The 24573-nt window shown below is 34.2% G+C and overlaps 2 protein-coding genes across 2 annotated transcripts; one reads left to right on the top strand and one right to left on the bottom strand.

The window, feature by feature from the left end:
• Positions 1–127: 127 nt before the first annotated feature.
• Positions 128–9243, top strand: cln5 (CLN5 intracellular trafficking protein). The gene is made up of 4 exons (XM_009304580.5): positions 128–324; positions 1830–2004; positions 2077–2302; positions 4744–9243. The coding sequence occupies exons 1-4, from the start codon at positions 221–223 to the stop codon at positions 5226–5228; spliced, it is 990 nt and encodes a 329-aa protein (XP_009302855.2). The 5' UTR covers positions 128–220; the 3' UTR covers positions 5229–9243.
• A 484-nt stretch (positions 9244–9727) lies between these two features.
• On the bottom strand, positions 9728–23695 carry fbxl3a (F-box and leucine-rich repeat protein 3a). The gene is given in 7 exon segments (NM_001005773.3): positions 9728–11505; positions 11558–12591; positions 12674–14674; positions 18583–18754; positions 18837–18959; positions 22228–22606; positions 23371–23695. Coding segments are annotated over 4 exon segments (1296 nt in total). The 5' UTR covers positions 22588–22606; positions 23371–23695; the 3' UTR covers positions 9728–11505; positions 11558–12591; positions 12674–14033.
• Positions 23696–24573: the final 878 nt, after the last annotated feature.

The following is a 24573-nucleotide window of genomic DNA, read 5'->3' on the forward strand; positions in this document are numbered from 1 at the left end:
AAAAATAATAATAATTAATATAGGAGAGGGGCGAGTACAGAACGGCTGGCTTTTATTTTGACGGGATAGCAGCCTGTACAGAAGCTCGTGACAGACCACTTGACTCAATTTAGACTGTCACGTGACCGTTGTTCTCGAAAACAAGGATGTGAGCTAGAAACAATATACAGAGCTGCAAGAAAGACAGCAACTTTAGTGTTTCTGCGAGCCTGGGGCAGAAATGAAGTATTCCGTTTATTTTCTTCACGCCGTGCTTCACTGTTGGATTGTGGGGTTGGTCGTTTCTATCGTAAATGGAAAGCAGGTCTGGCCAGTGCCTTACAAGTGAGTTGCAGCCACTTGACTTTTTTTTTTTTTTTTTTTGCTGAGTGTGTGATCACATGGTTTGAATGTTAAATGATTTAATGATTTCTTATACACAAACGTTTAAGATGAGTAAGATTTAATTTTAAACATATTTTTAAAGAAACCTCATCAAACATACATTTGATATATATATATATATATATATATATATATATATATATATATATATATATATATATATATATAGTTTATTATTAATGTCTGTGGTGAAAACTGTTGGCTAGGGCTGCTTCTTTATATTTCTGTATTTACTTCACTTCAACATGTTAAATTGTCCACAGTGAACTTAAGCATTTATGATGCAAACAAATAAATGCTGTTATTTTGTTTTAATAAAAGAATGTATTACAGGAAGCAGACAAAAAAAATTCAAGATTGTTGATTGTACAACTTATTATTAATGCCAGTAAAAATAATTAGTGCCAGTAATAAATGTGCTGTTTTGCTTTTCTATTTTGATCAATTATTACTGGCACTAACAGTAATAATTGATCATAACAGAAATGCAAAACAGCCCATTTAAATGATTTCTAAACGACGGTGCGACACTTATGGAGGACAAAACCTGCAAAAGCAATAAATAAATAAATTCAAAAATAAATAAATAAATGTATATATAAATTTACAAATTCCTGCATAAGTTAAACGATTAATAAATAAATGTTCAAATAAATGAATAAGTATATGCACAAATTGGAGCTTAAATAAAACAATAAATAAAAATAATAAATACGCAAATAAATAAGTAAATAAATAAATGTATATAAATCTTCAAATTCCTGCATTAATAATTATATAAATAATTAATAGTGCGGTGTGAAAGGGGAAAAATCTACTTTCAGTTTAGCATTTTCTTATTCCGAAAACATCCATGCAATTTATTTAATTTTCATGCTCGCACTATTATATATTTATTTATACAGGAATTTGTGGGTTTTAATATTTATATTTATGTATTTATTTGCATATTTATTTATTGTTTTATTTATGCAGGAATTTGTGGGTTTTATATATATATATATATATATATATATATATATATATATATATATATATATATATATATATATATATATATATATATTTATTTATTTGCATATTTATTTATTGTTTTATGCTGGAATTTGTGGGTTTGTTAATTTTTTTTATTTATTTGCATTTTTATTTATTATTTCTGCAGGTTTTGTCCTCTATAGACACTACTGAGTTTTGATGCTTAAACACGTTTCATTTTAAAGTTCATTTAATAAGGAAACAGTAATTTTAAAGTGTAATAGTATTTTGCAGTTTTACACCTTATACTGTATTTTGTATTTTTTAAATAAATGCAGCCACGGTGAGCAGAATAGCTTTCTTACTGAATTTCACTGATCCCAAACTTATGACTGCTATTTGTAATTAATTAATTACATTCCTAATAAAACATACAAAAGCAACTTTAACACCATCGTATCAATTTCTAGGCGAGTCGACAAGCGTCCAGATGTTGATCCCTTCTGCCAGGCTTTATACCCATTCTGCCCCACTGGAGATCCAGCTGGTCAGATACCTGTCATGAAAGAATCTGACCTCATCTCCATCTTCAGACTTCAGACTCCTGTGTGGGAGTTCAAATACGGTGACATCATGGGAAAGTTTGTAAGTGGACTTTTTGCTTTTTTTCATTAAGAGTTTATTTGAGAGTCTAATCAAGTGTTTTGCACTGTCCAGCACATCATGCATGATGCCGTCGGCTTTGCGAGCGCAAATACCGGAAGAAATTACACTATGGAGTGGTACGAGCTGTTTCAGCTTGGGAATTGCACGTTTCCTCATGAAAGAGAGGGTTTGAGTGCTCCTTTCTGGTGCAACCAGGGAGCCGCTTGCTTCTATGAAGGCATTGATGATATACACTGGAAACAGAATGGGAGTCTGGAGAAAATAGGAGAAATTTCAGGTAGGTTTCTTAACGTTAATTTATTCATGAAAAAAAACACTTATCGTTTATTGTATATATAGATTGAAGATGAAACATGATTTCAAGCATTTAAGTGGACCTATTATGTGTCTTTTTACTAGATTTAAAGTAAGTGTCCGATTTCCCTAGAGTGTGTTTGTGAAATTTTAGTTCAAAATACCAAACAAATAATGTTTTTTAACTCTTTGAAATGGGATGTCATGGTGGCATAATCACCTCACACCAAGAAGGTTGCTGGATCGAGCCTTGGTTGGGTCACTTGGCATTTCTATATGGAGTTTGCATGTTCTCCACGTGTTCACATAGGTTTCCCTCGGTCAACGAATATTGAAAATATAGGTAAATTGAATAAGCTGGATTGGCCATAGTGTATGTGTAAAAGAGTGTGTATGTTGTGGCTGAAAAGGCATCCACTGCATAAAACATATGCTAGATAAGTTTTCAGTTCATTCCGCTGTGGTGACCCCTGTTTGGTGACGCGACTAAGCCGAAAAGAAAATGAATAAATAAATGTACTATTTGAAACTTCCCCTTTTAGGCTTTGACCCTGTTAGTGCTATTTTGGTTAACTTTTAATTGAAATGAGATTTTGCTCCCAGCCCTACTTTCAAAAGAAGGCGGAGCTACAAATGCTAACGTGTCAGCATAGTGGCAGATTCAAAAGCAAGACTAACTTCATGTGCTAATGAAGGAGAGATCCTCACTAATGAGCAAGGCTTTCCCCTTTGATGACACGTACAAATGTCAATCAAAGTGTTTCTGCGGATTGTTTTTATGAAATGTGATTATAAAAAAAAAAATTAAAACCTTTTTACCATTAGAAGCTTCTTATATTCACAGACTATTGCCACACAACTGTTTAAACCCCTTATAATTATTATTATTTTTTTGCATAATAGGTCCGCTTTAAAGCAAAATGTGTAAATATATATGAATTACTTTGTTCATAACATTTCCTGATTATTTTTATATGTTAATAATTTAGTAAATAACATGATTTACATAAAACACCCATTGCATTAAAGCTGAATAAATAAGCTTTACATTAATGTATGGTTTGTTATCATAAGACAAAATTTGATCAAGTCTAAAAGTTAAGAGTTTAAGAGTAAAAAGTTAAGAGTTTAAAAAAAATCACCTACAAATTTTTTCAACAAGTTTTTAACAGTGGGTATTACTCAAACTTTGACTCACATATTACTTCTTTATAATATAGTCTACTCGTATTTCTTAAAAGTAATCAAAAAATTTGTTTTGATATATTTACATTGGGGAATATACTAAATATCTTCATGGAACTTGATCTGTACAGAAAAATCTATATTTTGACCCCCCCCCCCCCAACATTGGTGGTCCAGAGTCAAAAATCTATATATCAAAAAAACCTAAAAAGAAAAGACAAAAAACTCAATCTGAAATATTTAAATCCAACAACTCCTGTTGTTTAATGACTCTGTTTTAATTGAAGTCTCTGTTGTGGATCGTATCTGAGGCCAAAAAAACAAATGAACTGTAATTTTAAAAATGTATTACTTCAGACAAATAGATTTGGCAGCAAATTTGGCAGCAAGATTTTTGTCATAATTTAAAATTCAAGTTTTTTTTTTTATTTCAAAATTCCTTTGGATATGTTACTAAGTTTATGTCAGTATAAGTGTTTTTCAATATTTTTCACAATTATATATTTATTGTATTTGTATATTTGTTTATTTTAATGTTTATTATTATTGTTATTATTATTATTATTATATACTGTTTTATATATATGTGTGTGTGTGTGTGTGTGTGTGTGTCCTTCTTTTTCCCCTTAATTTTTTTTTTTCAAAAGTGCTGTTTAATGGAGCAGGAAAGTTTCATAGTATTTCCTGTTATATTTTTTAATGTTAGAGAAAGTCTTATTTCTTGTAGGTTGGCTGAAATAAAATGTAAAAACTGCTTTAAAGGTCAATATTATTAGTCCCCTAAAATATTTTCCCAATTTTCTACAGAAAAAAACACTGTTGTCCATTGAATTTCCTAAATTATCTCACATGCCTAGTTAAGCTAGTTAAGCCTTTAAATTACACTTAAGGCTGAATACAAGTATCTTGCAAAATAACTAGATTAATAATAGTTGCTGTCATAATGCAAAGACAAAAGAAATTGTCATTAGAAATGAGTTAGAAAGTTTTGTTGGAAAAAAAATCTTCCGTTAAAAAGCACTATGGGAGTATTTAAAAAATAAAGTATTTTTTCCAACTGTATTATTACATTCTAGGTAACCCATTTTGTTAGATAATATTACATTTGTGACATTGGTTTTATGTTAAAGTACTACAACTTATAATAGGTTTATATTAACAGTGAACATAAGAATATTTCTGTTTTGAGTTGCTGACATTTTTATGCTGTTTTTCTCACATATTTTTTTGTTTTTTTAGGCAAGCTGTTTAATGAAATGGCTCGCTGGGTTCAGGAGGACAATGAAACGGGTGTTTATTATGAGACTTGGACTGTAAAGTCTGACTCCGGTGCAAATGCCACAACGTGGTTCGACTCCTACGATTGTTCCCAGTTTGTTCACCGCACATATAAGAAACTAATGGACCTGGGAACGCAACTGTCCAGCCAGACCCCACTGAAATACACAAAGATCTATCTGTACAGCGGGGAGCCTCTCTATTTGGGGGATGACAGCATCTTTCAGCAGTCTTCTACAAAAGATCTGGCCGCAGATATCAGACAGTTTTATTACTCGTTTCGCTCTCACCAATCAATGGTAGAGATGATCAAAAGTCTGTTAGAGGCTCTTGAAAAGATGGTCGTGGAAAAGACTTTCTATTTCTACTACAACTCTCAGTACTGGAAGTTGCCCATGAAATATCCTTATCTAAAGATCACCTACGAGGAGATTCCTTTTCCATGACTAAACACTTTTCGGTAAAATAGATTTGGTATAACATAAGCATTAGATTTTTAAAGGAACACTCTGTACTCTGTGAAAAAGTATCTGTAAATTCTTAGTTTACATATTTTGTGATTCACAAGTGTTATCCGTATCCGTTAATTTATGGTTGCAAATTGCATTATGGGACGTAGATCTCTGCTCTGTCGACTTTTGATTTTGAAAATTCAGCTCTACAGTTTAACAAAGTAACTTTTATTGACATTTTAGTAGTTTGAAGTAATATAATGGATAATGTAATGTATATACAGTGCATGCGGAAAGTATTCATATTGCTTCACATTTTCCACATTTTTTATGTTACAGCGTTATGACAAAATGGAATAAATTAATTTATTTCCTTAAAATTCTACACACAATACCCCATCATGACAATGTGAAAAAATATTTTTTTCAAAATTGTTGAAATTGATTCAAATATAAAAAACATGAAAAATCACATGTACAAGTATTCACAAGTATTCAGTACTTTGTTGATGCACCTTTGGCAGCATAAACAGCCTCAAGTCTTTTTGAATATGATGCCACAAGCTTGGCACACCTGTCTTTGGGAATGTTTGCTCATTTGCCTTTGCAGTACCTCTCAAGCTTTAACAGGTTGCATGGGAGGTGACGATGTACAGCCATTTATAGATCTCTCCAGAGATGTTTAATAGGATTTAGGTCTGGGCTCTGGCTGGGCCACTCAAGGACATTCACGAGTTGTTGTGAAGCCACTCCATTAATATAGTCTGGCCACTCTACCATACAGGTCTGATTGGTAAATTGCTGCACAGATGGTTGTCCTTCTGTAAGATTCTCCTCTCTCCACAGAAAAATGCTGGAGCTCAGACAGAGTGACTATTGGGTTATTGTTCACCTCCCTGACTAAGGCCCTTCTCCCCCGATCACTCAGCTTAGATGGCCGGCCAGCTCTAGGAAGAGTCCTGGGGCCTCATGTATCAATGCTGCGTACGCACAAAAACTTTGCGTACGCCAGGTTTCACGCTCAGAATCGCTCATGTTTAGATTTACTAACGATGAACTGAATGTGGGAATGTGCGCAGCTCCACGCCAGCTTTCTGGCTGGCGTACGCACATTTTTTGTGTGTGTCTGTTTTATTTCCTTTGGCGACTCCTAGAGGCAGTTGTGTTAAATTGCTCTCTACAAAGTGTCTTTGAGCCTTGCAATGGCAGCTGTATGAGACGGGTTCATCTAGCAGGTATATAAGGTTTCCATACTATACAGTTGACCAGCTAAACGTTAAAGCACAATTTGCAGCAGTCGCCTGTTTTCCCAATGTAATCTGAGCTATCTACTGCACACACATTGCTATAAAGACACTATCTGAAGATGAATTTGCATGTGTAAATCAGAAACATTTCCATTCAATAAATGTGCAAATAAAATATGATGCACAAACTTATTAATGATTCCTACTTGTCTTTCTCGTGATAAATAGTTGGCAAAATCTGACATGTAGCGGGGAAAAAAGAAGAAAGAGTTCATCAGACGCTGGATTCGAACCGAGTTCATGCTCGAACGTGTCAAAACTTGTTGACATGCGTCTTACAAGCAGCACCACTGAGACTGTTATGGGAACTGCAGCATTTTTCACCTATAAATCACACCATTTTTTTTTTACTTCACTCAGTGCGATGTTCAGACCCAACTGTGTTAACCGCATCAGCTAAACTCTCCCACTCTATTTTTTTTTTTTTTTTTTTCATTCCGGAGAACAAAATTGCAAATAACACCGCTTTTCTCCGGTCTACCTCTGAAAGCAGCATCTCCAATTCACATTCTGTTCAAAGTTTCTCTTTTTGCTTGCTTTTGCCGTTGCTTTTTCGTTGGGTTTTGCCAAAATAGAGTCATTAGCATATTCATATGGGGGAGGAGGCAGGGAGGGGTTTTGTGCTTGTGCATGTTGCGCTCAGTTTTGCGTTCATTCGGATGTACAAAAGAATATGCGTGAGATTTGGCGTACGCAGTGTTTCATACATCTGAATTTTTTTCTGCGTACGCACATTTACAGCTTTGTGCGTACGCAATGTTTTAGTAAGATTTCCACGCAAGTCTTCGTACATGAGGCCCCTGGTGATTTCAAACATCTTCCACTTACGGATGATAGGCCACTGTGCTATTTGGAACTTTCGGAGCAACAAAAAAAATTCTGTAACCTTCCTCAGCCTTGCACCTTGAGACAATCCTGTCTCGGAGGTCTACAGACAATTCCTTTGTCTTCATGCTGGGTTTGTGCTTTGACATGCACTGTCAACCCTTGGACCTTATATAGACGGGTGTCTGCCTTTTCAAAGCAACTAAATTTACCACAGGTGAACTCCAATTAAGCTTCTAAAACATCTCAAGAATGATCGGTGGAAACAGGATGTACCTGAGCTCAATTTAGAGCTTCAAGGCAAAGGTTGTGAATACTGATGTACATGTGATTTTCAGGTTTTTTATTTTTAATAAATTTGCAACAATTTAAAAAAACTTCTTTTCACATTGTCATCATGAGGTATTGTGTGTAGAATGTTGAGGAAATAAATAGTTTTAATCCAGTTTGGAAAAAGGCTGTAACATAAACAAATGTGAAAAAAGTGAAGCGTTATGAACACTTCCCAGATGCACTGTATACAACACCAACCCAGACAATATATCAATTCAAACTAATAAAAATGTTCATAGAAGACACTTTTTTAACTTTTCAATGTTAAATGTTGTTGAAAGAAAGATCGACAACAACCCATAAATGCAATTTAAGTGCATAAACAAACAGGACCAAATTTAAATATGAATCACAATATACAGAAAACTGCTAATGAATTTTATTTATATATAACCACCCTAAAATTACTGAACGACACCAGTACTTGTGTTCGCACAATTTTGATCCACTTCAAATTTTGACTACTACAGTTCCAAACCATATCAGCAAAAAAAAAAAAATAGCTCATTTAAATTTTTTGTCAGTAAACACAGAAGAGTCAAGATCTAAACAGGAAAATTATCTAAACTCATTTTGAGTGAAGTGCTAATGGTCTAATCCGATTCAATGATCTATACTAGGCTAAGCTACCAATGCTACCGCCAGACCTGGGCCCAGTTTTTCAAAAGCAATCCAGTTGGCTTTTGGATCATGGATTGCATCAAATCTTGAAAATGTTTTTTTTTTTTTTTTTTTTCAAAAGTAACAGGAATTTTGAATTAAAATCAGACCATGCAATCCAGTTTTACATTTGATTTAGATCAAACCTGCCCTTTGCGTTATTCAAAACCTTGAACTCAGATGGGGATATATTTGATAAAAATAAAAAAGCAGTATTATCCGGATGGCATCACAGTGGTGAATTCAGTTGTGATTTTTTTTCAACCAAATAAACCAATTAAAATAAAAGTTTTATTTTTTTAAGTGAATGATCACAAACTTAATGGATACTCATTCATTCATTCTCCTATCGGCTTAGTCCCTTATTAATCTGGGGTTGCCAAAGCGAAATGAACCGGCATGTTTTACGCAGCGGATGCCCTCTCAGCTGCAACCCATCACTGGGAAACATCCATACACATTCATTCACACACACATTCATACACTACGGCCAATCTAGTTTTTTCAATTTACCTATAGCGCATGTCTTTGGACTTGTGGGGAAAACCAAAGCACCTGGAGGAAACCCACGCGAACACGGGAGAACATGCAAACTCCACAGAGAAATGCAAACTGACCCAGCCAAGGCTCGAACCAGTGACCTTCTTGCTGTGAGGCGATTGTGCTACCCACTGCGCCACCACGTCACCCTAATGGTTATGGATATATAAATTTTTTTTGTATTTGAAGCAATATTAATGCATGTCACATCTAATGAGATACGGTGAACAACAAAATATTAAAGCAGCATTGTATTAGAACAAACTAAAAAATGTCAAATATTTGTTGATTAGTGTTTCTGTTTCTTGCCATTAAAACAAACAATGGCTGTTTGTGGACACTGGTATTTTGCCTACCTGATGTTCTTTGCTAAGCCAGTAGGCTACACTGTTGGTTCCAATTAAGGCTCTGAAAACAGGATTTGCTAATCCTGAAATTTGGTATTTGGATAATAGTGATTCAACCCAATGTTTCTTTAAAACTCTCTTAAAATTAAGATAGATCAATTAATCCTGGATAGCAAAACATGGGATTTCTAAATCTGGACTAATTTGAACCAGAATTTTTTTATTTTTTTTTAAACTGGGCCCTGGAGATCAGCTGAATGGATTTAAAAAATTGTGAAACTGATCTGTTTAACTGTAGGGGACTTGACTAAAAATAAGCCTTTTTTTTTTTTTTTTTTTATAAGTGTTGCTTGAAATTTTCTACACTACAGATGAACATATGAAAGATGCATGTTAAATTTTGTACTACTTTTATACAACACATTTACAAATGTCAACTTAATGAACAATATTTGTAAAACATTGACTCAAACACACAACGTCTGCACAAATGTTTATTTGCCATTATTTAATTCAACATAAGACAATATGTTTTAATCATGTTTTTACAGCTCAAAATAAATGTGATTTCATATTCGCAATACAAGCAATATGCTCACTTGCTTCAGAAAAACAAATACATAAGCACTTGGTTTGATGTTGTTTTAAACGGAGTTAATCAAGACTAAAACTTAAGCTCCATTCTTTTTTAATAAAATAACACTTGTATGTGAATGTTTAAGCTGCTGCTGCTTCCCTTTTTGGGTAAGTTTTTGATCATTCAAGCATTACTCTGCATGAAAACTACTACTTTTAATAAACGTGATACTTAATATGTATATAAATCATCAAGGAGCATTACATTTGATAAGTTAAGCTATCGATGTAAGCGATTAATTCAAATAAAAACAGCATATAAATAAATTACACTAATGATCAACTCTAATTACAAGGGTATAGGAATCCATCAAGGAAAATTTCCCACTCATCAATAAGTAATCAGCACAAAATACACTTCAAACCTCCACAGAGGGTGCAAGAGAAACCGGTATTTCTATTTACATCAAAACACACAGCATTTTATATACAGACACATGGGGCTTCCTTCTTAAAGGAAAAGGTTTTCTCTGCTTCACTCCAATACATATTGAACTGAAACGAAAGGGGTTACCACCGAAGAGGTCGATAAGCGAAAATTGTTTGCATATCCAGATGAATTCATTCATTGTTTCATTCTATTCGGTTTGTCAATGCACAACATTCTTCATACAATCTAATAGAAACCAATCAATGCTTCATTGTGTCTTTCTAAATCTGAGGACGTGTGTTTTGTGAGCTAAACACAGATCCTCTCATTTCCTTCCTCTCCAACATACATAAGACCTTGAAAATATGTCATTCTGCAACCTCCATCCTGCTCACTGCTTAATTTGTAAATTGCGAGGTCCAGGGAAAGATCGGGTTAACGGATCCGGCATGTTACCAGAGGAGGGAGAGGTGTCTCGGACAAAAGTGAAGAGCGAGTTGGGGTGGTGGGAATTGACTGTCGCAGACTAATAAAAGTGAAGAGGTTTTGGGAGGTCGCCGAAGAAAGTGAAGGGCAAGGTGGGGTTGCGTGTGAGGCGGGGGGAAAATCGGTAAAATGAGGTGCCGGATCCAGCTAGTTCGGCCACAAATTAAGCCCTGATCCTGCTACATCAAAATAAAAACAATTAATTGCTTTCCATCCTCCTAAACCACCAGAAAAAATAATAATATTTTCATTTGGTATGGTATAAGGTGCATTTTATCCTCAACTATACATATTTTATTTTTGTACAAAAAGCACTGCAATACCAAAAGTATTAATCACATAAAGGAGTTAATTATCTACATAACCAAGTCAGCACACTTTCAATTGAGCAAACATTATTATTTGAACTAATTAATGAGGGGAAAAAGACCTCTCACTAAAGTGTTATGGCTGTCCAAGCCACTAGGAGAAGCTGCTGAAGATTCCTAGTGAGAACTGGAATTAACCGGTTCATCCTTTCCACCAGTATGACTCCATCCATTTAAGTTGTGACATATCAGTGACGAATGGAAAACCGTTTCCAGGTCCAAGCTGCTACTCATTTAAATAGCGAAAATATTTATTTATATCACACATTAAAGTGAATTTTATATCAAATCATTACAACACAACAGTCTCTGCACTTACTGCATCACAAATACCAAAATTGTAACAATTTATAAAAAAAATTGATAACTTTCTAGCCATCGATACTAGGCATGGTTATACATATATATATATATATATATATATATATATATATATATATATATATATATATATATATATATATATATATATATATATATATATATATATATGTTATCTTTGTAAACGTTTATTACAACCATTTGATGAGTCTCCCCATACAGTTTGATACAGCTATTGGACCCGGAAGCAGATTTGCGTGGCGTCACACTTAACAAGTGGATAATCAGTCACCCTAGCTTGAAAAAGAATTTTGGACAAATTTTGGTTGGATGAATTAAATTCTAGCTTAAATTCTTATGAAAACACCATTGTTTGTGATTTAAAAGAATGACTGAATAGAAGATGGACAATGATTAGCCACTGAAAACAGAGACACAGCAGAGAAAAAGTGAATTATTGTAACATATAATACCATGTGTAGGGCTCCACAATATATCGTTTCAGCATCGATACCGCAATGTGCGCATCTGCAATAATCATATTGCAAGACATGCAATGTTTACTCTGGATTATATATTACAGGAGCTACAGAATTGTAGTTAATTACTCTATTTATACATGACTTTTACGATTTATGTTAAAAAACATTTTCTTAAAATTTTAGTTTTGTGTTTTTGTGATTAGTCAATTTTTTGTATCTGAATTGTGTTAAACTCCACTGAAAACCATGAAATAGTGCTATTCAAACCTTCAGGTGAAACTGTATTTATAATCGCAATAGAAAAATATCGCAATATCAGATTTTCCCAATAGTGTGCAGCCCTACAATGTATACAACAATCCTATTTTTAGTTTTATAAAGAAAATGTTCAATTGGAAACACGAGTTTCCAAAAAGAAATTAATAAACCTTCAACTTCAAAAAGTTAGCTTGACTTTTTATGTGGTACAATTAATATGGAGCCAGATCAGTCTCAAAACTAATAAATTAACAAAATAAAATTCAAACATGCGCAGCACAATTCATATTTACTAAGCACAATACTAAAATACAACACAATTTGTGAATTCACAAGTATATTTTTGCCAAACAGGAGTATGAATTTGTAGGTTTTACAATTGTCTTTTGAATTTAGGAATTGGATTTGTGTATTTTTGAATCGTCTTTTGAATTTACGTTTTGGATTTGTGTATTTTTGAATCGTCTTTTGAATTTACAATTGGGATTTGGACATTTTTGAATCGCCTTTAGAATTTACAATTGGGATTTGTTTTTCAAATTTTACAATTTGATTTGCAGAATTGGACGTGTGTATTTTTGAATAATCATCTTTTAAATTTTAGAATCAGATTTGTATTTTTTTAACCGTCTTTTGAAATTTCGATTTGGATGTGTATTTTCGAATAGTCTTTTAAATTTTAGAATTTGATTTGTGTATTTTTGAATTGCCTTTTGAATTTTCGATTTGGATTTGTGTATTTTTAAATCGTCTTTTGAATTACAGAATTGGACGAGTGTATTTCTGAATAATCATCTTTAAAATTTTAGAATTTGATTTGTGTATTTTTTAATCGTCTTTTAAATTTTAGAATTGGATTTGCATATTTTTGAATCGTCTTGAATTTTCAAATTGTTTTTTGAATTTTTTTTTTGGATGTGTATTTTTGAATCATGTTTTAAATTTTAGAATTGGATTAGTGTATTTTTGAATCTTCTTTTGAATTTACAAATTAGATGTTTATTTTTAAATTGCGGTTTGAATTTACAAATTAGATTTGTGTATTTTTGAGTTTAAGTTTATGAATTGGATTTGTGCATTACGAAATGTGTTTTGAGCTAACAAACTGTACTTTGTAAATGTGAATTGCGTTGTGGATGTATGAATTATATATTGTAAATTTATTTTTTTTTTTACACTTATCTAGCTCCATACAATCACTATTTGTTTTTGATTGTGTCCTGTCAGCCCTAAAATTGCTCTCGTCTTGCGCTGTGAAAAGTGTGTGTAAAAGTTATAGATCATGGCAGTATTTTGTTGTAGTAAAAATAGAGCTGTAAAATAACAATAATTATAGTAATGAGAATTACTCAACGCATAACAACAAATATATAGTGAAAATAATTACACAATGACCAAATAAATGACATAATAGTCCTAAAATGGCATTTTTGATGCAAAATATAATTAAATATAATTATATATTTTTACCTTTGATTTTAACAAGATCGTGACCTCAATAGGCCTGGTATATATGTTACAACAAGAAAAAGGGATAGTCCACCCAAAAATAAAAATGATGTCATTATTTTCTCATCCTTGTGCAATTACACAAGCCTGTATGACTTCTATAGAACAAAAACAAGTGTATTTTGTTTTTCTTTTTTTTTCTCAATAGCTTATAGGAAAGTAAATACCATTATTGTAATTTTTGGGTGAAATTCTCCTGACATCACAGTCCAAATTCATTACTAACATAGAAGGAATTTCAATCTCCAATCAAATCCATGTACAAACCCTGTGAAGTAACTGTGAGAACAAAAAAGTCCGTATTACCAAATTAGGAGTGTCCCGTGCTGCGTCTGATGACTTTTCAAATGCAAAATGTCACCAGGTGGGCATCATGTCTGGAAACCAAACACGTCCTAGGTGTTTGGAGACTTCCCAGTGGATCTCATCCAGACCGTATTTGTGGTCAGGAATGAGCACCTCCTCCATGATAGACAGCTGAGAGAGCCGACGGCCACACATTTTCACAAACTCCACAAAAGCGCTGCAGGAAACCTCGCATTCACCCAGTCCAATGGCTGATAGAAACTGGCAGCGCTCTGCGATACGAATGAGCTCCTCATCCAGTGGCCGCAGACCATTCGCGCACACCACCAGCTCTACCAGACGTGGGCAGTTCATGCCGACGCGGCCCAGGACCTCCTTGCTGACAGAGCGGCCGAAGTAGAGATGCGTGACTGGGATCTCATCCCGGAAAAAGGGCCCAAACTCATCCTCATACAGGAAGAAATACATGACCAGGTTGAACTTGGGCGAATGGCGCACCATGGCGTCCCAGCTGCTCTTCTTGATGGTGTGGAACTGCTGGCCGGGGTTTTCGCTTACCACGTCGATGCGCAGATGCTCCAGGTGAACGTGTTTCTCTGAAGAAAGTGCCAACAGGAGCTCGTCGCTCAAGAGGTGGTAGTTCAGCGCCAGTTCTCTCAGACCATGACACTGATCAGCAACACACAGAATTCCTGCAACAACAGAACAGTGATGGGTTCATCTGTAACCAATAGCCATGGCTTATAAAGCACAAGCGTTACAAATTATTATTCAAATTTAACATCAACATCTGACTAGAGACTCTAAACCCCAGACATTTTATCCTACCTTTCAGGTTTTGCTACCAACACTGCATTTGAATGGTTCTGAGGTTGTGGTGATTTAAAGTGGTAATATAGCCTGAAATCCCACATCAAATGGTGTCTGATGGGTTGCATATTTCATCATCAAAATGTGCTGCCTACTTTAAATAGAAGGTAGGACAATCTAAAAGGGTAGGACAAATCAACAAAACACTGTCTCATATCTAAATGAGTAAAATGAAACTGAATGAACTTGACTTCCTTGTCAAACTGTAAGATCTCAGCTGTCATAATGTTAGACTAAAGGACAAAGAAGATACACCAAGCACAGACACGCACAAGAAAACATGCCCAAAATTTGATGTCGTCCATCAGTGACACATTCACTGTGCTGCATTTTGAAATGATACCTCACAACAAACTATGCTTCAATAATGAAAAAAAAAAGTTCCCTATGCTGGTTTGAAGTTAATGCACTGATCAGATTCAAAAGAAACAAATAAATTCATAAACGTTTAGAACCACTTGAGTGTGAGGAAATGTACTTTTCAGGTTTTTGCTTGGACTTGCCCTACCCAAAATGAAAAGCTTTCCATACTCGCATGCAAGTGTAAATGCAAAATGTTGGTATCATTTTACAGGAAACTCGGGCAGCAAGAAAAATGTATTAAGTGTAAAGAAATAAAATAAGTGATGCACATCCTGGGTTGCCTAGTCTGTGGTTTTCCAGTGGAATTGTTATATTTTTAACAACTTGCCGCAGGCTTATTTATTTTTATTCCAGGGTTAAAGATGACATATTGCATTTATACTTATATGGTTGCAATGAAGGGGTGGCCTGATGGCGCAGTGGTTAGCACTGTCACCTCAAAGCAAGGTCGCTGGTTCGAGCCCCATTTAGGTCAGTTGAAATTTCTATGTGGAGTTTTCATGTTCTCCCCGTGTTGTGTGGGTTTCCTCCAAGTGCTCTGGTTCCCCCCACAGTCCAAAGACATGCGCTATAGGGTAAATGGATAAGCTAAATTGGCCCTAGTGTATGTGTGTGAATGTGAGAGTGTATGGGTCTTTCCCAGTACTGGGTTGCAGCTAGAATGGCATCCGCTTTGCAAAACATATGCTGGTTAAGTTTGCGGTTCATTTCCCTGTGGCGACCTCTGATAAAAATATTGTCTAAGCCGAAGAAAAATGAATGAATGGCTGCAATGAAATGTTATTCTATACCAAATGTGTATTTTACCAATGATAAAAACTGTGCTAGAATGCTGAAATAGAACAAGCACACATTTGATAGTTGCAGGGGCACATGAGGAAAGACTGAAGGGGGCTGTTTTTCTGACTGAATAGCTATCTGATCATGTGTAAATAAATGCCCTCTGAAACCCATTCTAGAATAGCTCAAACCACTTAAGGAGGTGGTTGTTGAAACCACCTCATGTAAAATGTTATCCTCGGCAAAAAAATAACAGATAAATAAAATGAGTTTTGACTGGTCATTTGGCTAGCTATGTTGTGGAAACCAGGCAACCCTATATTAAATATAGATTCAATTGGTTCTGTCAAAATAGTGTCATACATTGTGGTATTGTCTACAAATACATTGTATAAAGGGATTCATAAACATTATGAAATTAAATGAAATAGTAAATAAAAAGCAGACTTGCATTAGTCCGTCTGACTAACCTACTATATACACTAGGGTTGCACGATATTAGAAAAATCTCACAATACAATACTTTTTATCCTGCGAGATGTATGTATCTACAAGCATAGATAAATAACAATCTAGAAGCATAGATAAATACAATAAAGAAAAAGATACAAAAATTAAATAGTGTTGGATTGCTTTCAGAGGGGTCGAACTGTACTCAGGTATTAATCATATGTATAATCAATGTAATCAAATAAATGATCAAATGTAAAATATACTGCCTAGGTTTTAAAAAAACAATTCAACCGTTATTGATGTGTCAAAGTTACTGACATTACAATTTCTTAGGCCTGAATGCTTTTAAAACCCTCACACGTCTCAAAAAAACTTTGTATTATTATTATTATTATTATTATATAATATATTTTATTATATTATATAATTATAATGCAGACTCAATATTGCATATACTTGCGATGTGACTATTGAGAAAGATCACATTGCGATAACGATGCTGAAACTATAAATTGTGCAGCCCTAATTTACACTATCTTTAGCTGCACACAATCCATATGACTTTTGTAACCCATTTAAATTTGAGATGGAGGGTGGAGTGGGAAAAAAAACCTTTGTATATAACACGTTATATGGAATACATTGCACTAGTTTGATGAATCTGTAACTTAATAGTACCCATCACTGTTCGCTTTCACAATATGGAAAAATACTTCAAATTCATGAGAAAGAGAAAGTCATAAAGATTTAGAATAAAAAAAAGTGAGGAAATGACAAGTGTTTTATACTATCAATCCTTCTAAAAAAATATTAGTTTGCCTTACACTTTATGTAAACAAATTACATGAAATATGCATATTTTTTCTTAAGTAGGAGCTAAATAGACACCACTATTGGAATCATTCAGTATCAGAGAAAATACTGATGTGCGTCTATCACAATAAATCCGGTAGCCTCTATTAGGAGCAGACAGGCGTTTCTTTATTTAGTTTGTTCCTCCATCGAGTTGGCCAGCCAGTATTGCAGGCGTGTCAATAAGCTATAAACCAAAGTTATCATCATATTCAGCCTGTTCACGCCTCGTTTATTAGCAGCATGTGACTAATAGAGTTTGAACAATGACCGTCACAGACAAACAACACTGTCAGACATTTTACTGGCCATAACCGGAAAACTGTTGTAGGTCACAACGACCTAATGAATACATTTTTGGAAGGCATATATTTTGAGATCATTGTTTTTCTACCCATACGGCACTGTCCAAAAGTTGTTCTTAATGTTTCTTTAAGTATCTTTTGTATCTTTAAGTACCTTATGCAGTAAAAACAGTAATACTGTCATAAAAACATATTTGAATGTTTTTAAAATAATCAATAAAATCTCAAAGCTGGATTTTCTGGAGTTCATTGTTACAGGCTCCTTTATAAATCATTCTAATATTCTCACTAGCCACTCATACATTTCTTATAATCAATGTTGAACACAGCTTTTAACTTTTTGTGTGAAAGTAATTTATGAAAACATTATATATGCACTTACTGTCACTTGGACAAATGTAATTTATCCTTTGTAAATTAAACTGTTTTAATAATATTCAACAATATTTTTGATCTGAATATTTACGCATGTCACAATTTACCTTTATTATTGTTTTGATGCTTGTAGGTTGTGCTACTTAATTGTTTACTAAATTAAGTTTTTCTGTAGCTAAAAAAAGAAAAAAATGACGTGGTTCTAAAATTTTACAAGTTTCTTCTGTTGAAAACAAAACCAGATATTATGAAGAATGTTGGAAGAAAGCAGACACTGACATCCATAGTAAAACTAAAAATACCATAGAATTCAATGGCTTTTTTATTCAACATTCTTCAGTGTGTTTTCCTTTTGTACTTAACAGAAAAAAGACACTCAAACAGATTTGAAACAAGTGAAGGATAAGTAAATGATGACAGAATTATAACTTTTGCCTGAACAATCCATTTAATAAAGCTATTATTTTTTTTATTTTAAAATAAAAGGGCATTCTCAAAAACTCAAAACAGGTATGGAGGAACTGACCAACATCTATAATCATAAAATCTATAATCATCCCTCAGTTAACAGCATATTCCAGCAGCAGATGAGCAAATCATACCTGCAGGAGAAACATGTGGACAGCTGCTCATCTTCAACAGCTTGAGTGTATCACTGTTATTAGCCACCAGAACCTTGAGTGAAGGATCGTCCACTGGCGTGTCGTCAATTTTCAGAGAAGAAAGAGACTTTGAGTTGACAAATACCACAGTAAGTGCGGAGATGAAGTGAGACTGAAGGAAGAAAAATCAAACATCAGAAAACAAGCCACCTCGTCAACTTAAAGCTCAGCCATAATGAAGTATTGACTAATACCTTCGGTAGCTCCATGAAGCTTGGTCGTGCAGTGGAGATCAGGCCGAGGGTCTTGAGCGAGCAGTTCACCAGCTGAGAAAGGATATCACATGCCGTCTCTGCTGATTCTGTGCTGCTGTCCACCTGTACAGATTTTAGTAAACAAAAACACTAACATTAAGTGAAATAAGACGACAATTTCATAATAAATGGCCAACTTAAAAGTAAACAAAACTAAAAAAAAATAAATAAATAAAGATACTGAAAAACTAATAGTAATAATAATAGCAGAAATAACAATTAGCAAAAATAAATAATTTTATAAATTCATAAATCACTCAATTCTCTGGTGGAAAATCTGACTGTTTAAAGAATCATTTGTAGATGCATTCTTACAGCCAAACACATCAGTTAAGTGCATGATTATATACGGACACATTTTCTACACTGTAAAAAGTTTAGTTTCCATATTTTGTGATTCACAAGTGTTTTCTGTTTATTTACGGATGTGAATTACATTATGAGACCTTCATCTCTGCTCTGTAGACCTTAGATCAATGCTACAGTTTAACAAAGTGACTTTTACTGACATTTAAGTAGTCTGAAATAACAAAAAAAAAAATGAAATATCGAAATAATAATGAATAAGAAAATGTAATGGCAGCTTACTGCCAAGTTATTGTACCATAATACAGAACACCAACCCAGACAATATCACTTTAAACTATTAAAACATCAATAAAAGCCACTTTTTTTAAACTTTACAGGGGTTAGTGTTGCTGGAAGAAAATCAAGGTCCTATAACTCAAAAGCATAAATAATCAGGGAAATGTTTTGAATAAAAACCTGAATTCACAAAAAACTGCTTATTTACAATATTTTTTTGTGTTTTTAGCTAAAAATGTGTTCCATCTCAAAACAGGCACAAGTACATATACAATTTGATCCTAATTATTAAGACTTGTCGGAATTCATAATGTTTACTTGACTTTGTTGCACTTTTATGGTTTTTGGTTTCAGTGTTTATTTTAAAAATTTATTTATTTATATTACTAATGGTTAGGGCCAGACAGAACCTGCGGACATTTCTTGCTATTTCTGCAAAGAATTTTGTAAACAAAATCTGCGGATTTATGTGGAATAATTTTAGGAGCATCATAACTAAAAACTATTTAGTTACTAATAAAAATAATACATCTTTAACTTGTATTTAATGTTTACAATGCAAATCCAATTAGATCCACTTATTTGGTAAACAAAGCAAGTGTCTCATATAATGCGTCTACTAAAAGACAGACAATATTATATAAAAATACCGTATTGTAAAAAAAATCATATCTACATTTTAATATTACTATTATTATTATTATATCACAATAATATTTGTGAAATGAATTGAAAAACTATAAATAAATATAAAATTACACACATTTACGCAAGTAATTACATAGACTCAATGATGAGCTAAAACTCTGCAGAAATCTGCGGATTTCTGTGTATGCAGATTCCGTATGGGCCTACTAATGGTTTGCACATGAGTTAATGTAAGCTGTGTAAACATTAAAGTTGGCTTTGGTCGATGCTGGATGTGTTCCAGCATCTTTGTACACACAGATCTAAAAATATTCAAAACAGTTCAATCAACTGAATTATTGTGTTTAGGTTTTGACAGAATAAACTACATTTTGATTTAAAAGCACGAATAATCACAGAAAAATTTAACATAAAAACATGAATAAACAGAAAGCTGCTCATTTGCAAAAATTTTTAGTGTATATAACGATAAAACATTCCATCTAAAAACCAGGCACAACTACACATACAGTTTGATCATTATTATAAAGACTTGCCTGAAATTATTATGTTTACTAGTATCTGTTGAATATGTATGGTTTTGGGGTTCATTGTTTATTTAAATAATTATTTTATTCCTAAAAAGTGTGCACAAGACTTAATGTAAACCGTGTAAAAATTAAAGTTGCCTTTGGTCGCCACTGGCTTGCATGGTTCGGGACTTGTGGAGCTGCGCGTGGATGGATTTGCTCTTCAATGCTTGGACTTTCAGCAGTGAAAATTAAACCACTGAACTGAACTAAACTGAACTTCCACTCTGAAAACTGGAGTGACACCGTTACAATTTACTATAATCTTCTATGTTAAGCTGAGAGGCGAATGCCTTTAACACAGAGATCATCATTTCTAATTTGGCGTAACCTTTTTGTTTGTTTTGTTGGTATAAAAATTTTCTTTGTTATAAACGTTATTACAAAATGAAAAAATATATAGTGTATTAGTTAATATAAAGCAATATTTTCTAGACTTTTTATAAATAATATCAAATAAATGTGGAAAATACCCATCCCGACTATATTGACCTTTAGCTAACTAGCCTCAATCAAGTTTGGTTTTTGGCCTTTCATAAGAAAAGATTTGGGCACCCCTGATTTAATAACATCTAGATAATTGTAAGACGTCTACAAATTTTCCTTGAGGTGACTCATAATAAACAAAGCTTCAGTCATCATTTACTCATCATCATGACAAATCCAAATGACACAAAAGCACAGAAGGCCATTTCAAATGAAGCCTGAGAAATTTTAGCTCTTCACTGAGGGTGTATTTGACCAAAAAAAATTTAAAAAGTAGCCAAAGCTATTAAAGAATTCTAGCCTAACAGATCAACCAAGTGTAAAATATCCACCATATCTCCATTTATGTACAAAGAAAAGTGTTAATAAATTTGAATTCCCAATGCCTTCATTACGTTTTGGTAAAATATGCCACATTTAAGTAAAAACATTTCCATATACCGATATTCACATTTAGATCAAAATAATAACAAGTGGAGTGATCCTTTAAGTCAGGGGGGCTCAATCCTGTTCCTGGAGATCTACCTTCCTGTACAGTTTAGCTCTTACCCTGATCAAACCCACCTGAACCAATTAATTAGGACCTGAAATCCACTTGATAATTACAGACAGGTGTGTTTGAAATGGGTTGCAACTGAAATCTGCAGGAAGGTAGATCTCCAGGAACAGGATTGACCACCCCTGCTTTAAGTCAAATAAACCAGAATTTATTTGGTTACCAACGTTCATATGAGAAATAAATAATAATAATAATAAAACCTACATATCTGGAACAACAGGAGAGGAGCTAAATTTCTTCTAGATGTCATTTTATATGAAATATCACCCCAAAAACCGTGATGCAGGTGAACGTAAATGTGACTAAACTTTGATTTTTGGATGAACTAACCATTTAAAAGCCAGCCTGATTTGTAAACTGTTTAAAATCAAATCAAGACAAATCTGCCAATAACCTACCACATAAGTAGTAGTAGTAGCATTTCTATTTTTCCCCATACCAGAATTGTTGACCATTACATGACCTTCCAACATGAGCCTCTCACCTTGAAGCTGACGTACTGCAAGTGATTAGAGTGCCTCTTTATTATTTGCTTTATTAGGTCAGGATGCGTGGCCTTCAGGTAAGAGGTGGCCGGCTGGTTGAGTTCGAACTCAAAGCATCTCCACAGCTCTGGCATATGGAAGGCATGGTTCCAGTTATGGCAAACCTGTGATGCGAAGGCTCGATCAAGAAGGGGCAGGTACTGAAAGATGTGAAGCAGGATCTCCTGGGGAAGTCGAACCCAATTGGACTGCAGATCTCCAAAGTCCTCGGAGGGCTGTTTCGGTCTCTTGTAGGACACTGTCTGCCCCTCGCATGATGAGGTGCTGTCCTCACACTCTTTGCTCAACCTCCTTTTCATTTTTGGGGATCTGAGGGAACTGTTGAGAACAAGATGTGGAGTGTAAACAAACCAGGTGCAAGCAACTACACACGCATTGACATTAACAAATGTACAAACACACAAACATATGCAGACAGATAAACAAACGAACACACAACATTAAGGTAAAATTAGTTTTATATTCACAGATTCGTTCGGTGACAACTTATGACATACTCCCTATATTGTTTGCGATGTCACTTTGAATATTCGGTTTGAAATCACTGACTATAACGTCGATACAACATTAGCAGTATTTATTTGACTTTGAACAATGTTGTACTTTGATTGTTATTGCTAATATAATTTTGATATTTACAAATTGTAAATAATACTTTTCTGAAATTATATTAGAATGTGTAAATATAAAACCAACTTTACCTCAACATACACAACCAGTACCAGCTGCAAGCATCCATGACATGCATCATTGATTATTTTCAGGGTGTATATACATGTAACGTTAAATTGCGTTAAAATGGTTTAAATTATCCTCAAAACAAGTTAACTTAACATATTTACAAAAACAAAATCATGTTTGGCTGAATGAATGTCTGTTCGCAGCAAATTTAAGTTTTTTTAAAAGCTTGGCCTGGCCATTAACCAACCATCTATCTGAGTAAACATAAGCAGCTAAACAGTATATTATCCCTGAATAAAACATAATCAGTCCTGTAAACACACATTGGGTTAGATAAGTTAGACATAACTTACACAGAAAGATCTAGTAAGGTTAAGCCTTGCTGCAAATCCCCAAATTACCTGTTTTGTGTGTTACTGTTTTCTCCGTCTAGTTCGCTCGCTAACAGTAAAAAATAAACCGAAACCAGAAAAATCAACCGAATGTCAACCGGGCCCGGAATCCGAAATCATCGAAGTGGAGCAAAGCACGCGCATTGGAAACGAATAAGCACAGATTTCAGTTAATACGTGTTGTTTTCTCGGCAGCCTGTGTGCGTATGTCTCAGCGATATTGCTGGTTGACCTACTTCTGCTGTACCGCGGGAGATTTCGGCGTCCCCGCCTCCCTTCCAGAGCTGAAAATGGCGATGTTGTTGTCGAGACAAGCGCGAACCACATTGGGCGGTTTCCTGTTGTTGTTTTCTATAACCCAACTCGTTTCTTCCTCCAGGGGGCGAACGGTGGCTCAGAGACCAAATCCTCTCATAGAGTACTACTTTTTTTGCCTTCGAATCGACGTTTAAACACCACATTTAAGCTTTTGCGTTTTTAATTTACGTTTCCAATTATTCACATGCGAGTGCCATGGAAATTAGCTCTATAAACAAACTATAAAAGTGACAACTAACTGTGATTTGGTGGAGCCTAAAAAGCGCGGAGAAAGGTAACAAGCACCACTTAGTAGTCTACAGCTCTTTCGCAGTGCTTAATAATAAATTACAATTAGCGTTATTAATGATTCCTTTTCTTATTATTTCTACGGAGACCCAGAAGGGAACGTGATGGTGGGGAAAATGGTGGGAGAACAAAAAAACAGAGTGATAGGAAAACATATTTTTAATTTTTTGTGCGTTCCCTTGATGTTTTGCGTTATCTCGCAAAACTGTGTTTCCCCAAAACACTTCCTGTTCACTTCATTCAAGTAACCCTCGCGTTTTTGCCGAATATCCCGTACTTCACCATTCTCCCATCTTCCTATCATTCAGTATTTTCCCATATTTCTAATAGATTTTTAATCTTGAAAGCACGCTGAAAGTAATATTAAAAATATCTGCATTCACTTTCTTTCCATTAAAGCTGTGCGATAGTCGCCTTTCATATGCTACCTCTGAACCAGTGAATGCATGTAAGCGCTGACTGACGCGCACCATACAACTGTTCCCAGATCAGCTTCTCTGTACACAAAAAAAAAAAAAAAAAAAAAAAAAAAAGCTTCTCTGTACACGCCTTTTAGAGGACCAGAAGTGCAGGACAATTTTAGATTCGACAGACAGACAAATACAC

Source organism: Danio rerio, chromosome 9 (assembly GCF_049306965.1).
Source record: "Danio rerio strain Tuebingen ecotype United States chromosome 9, GRCz12tu, whole genome shotgun sequence".
Taxonomy (NCBI): Eukaryota; Metazoa; Chordata; class Actinopteri; order Cypriniformes; family Danionidae; genus Danio; species Danio rerio.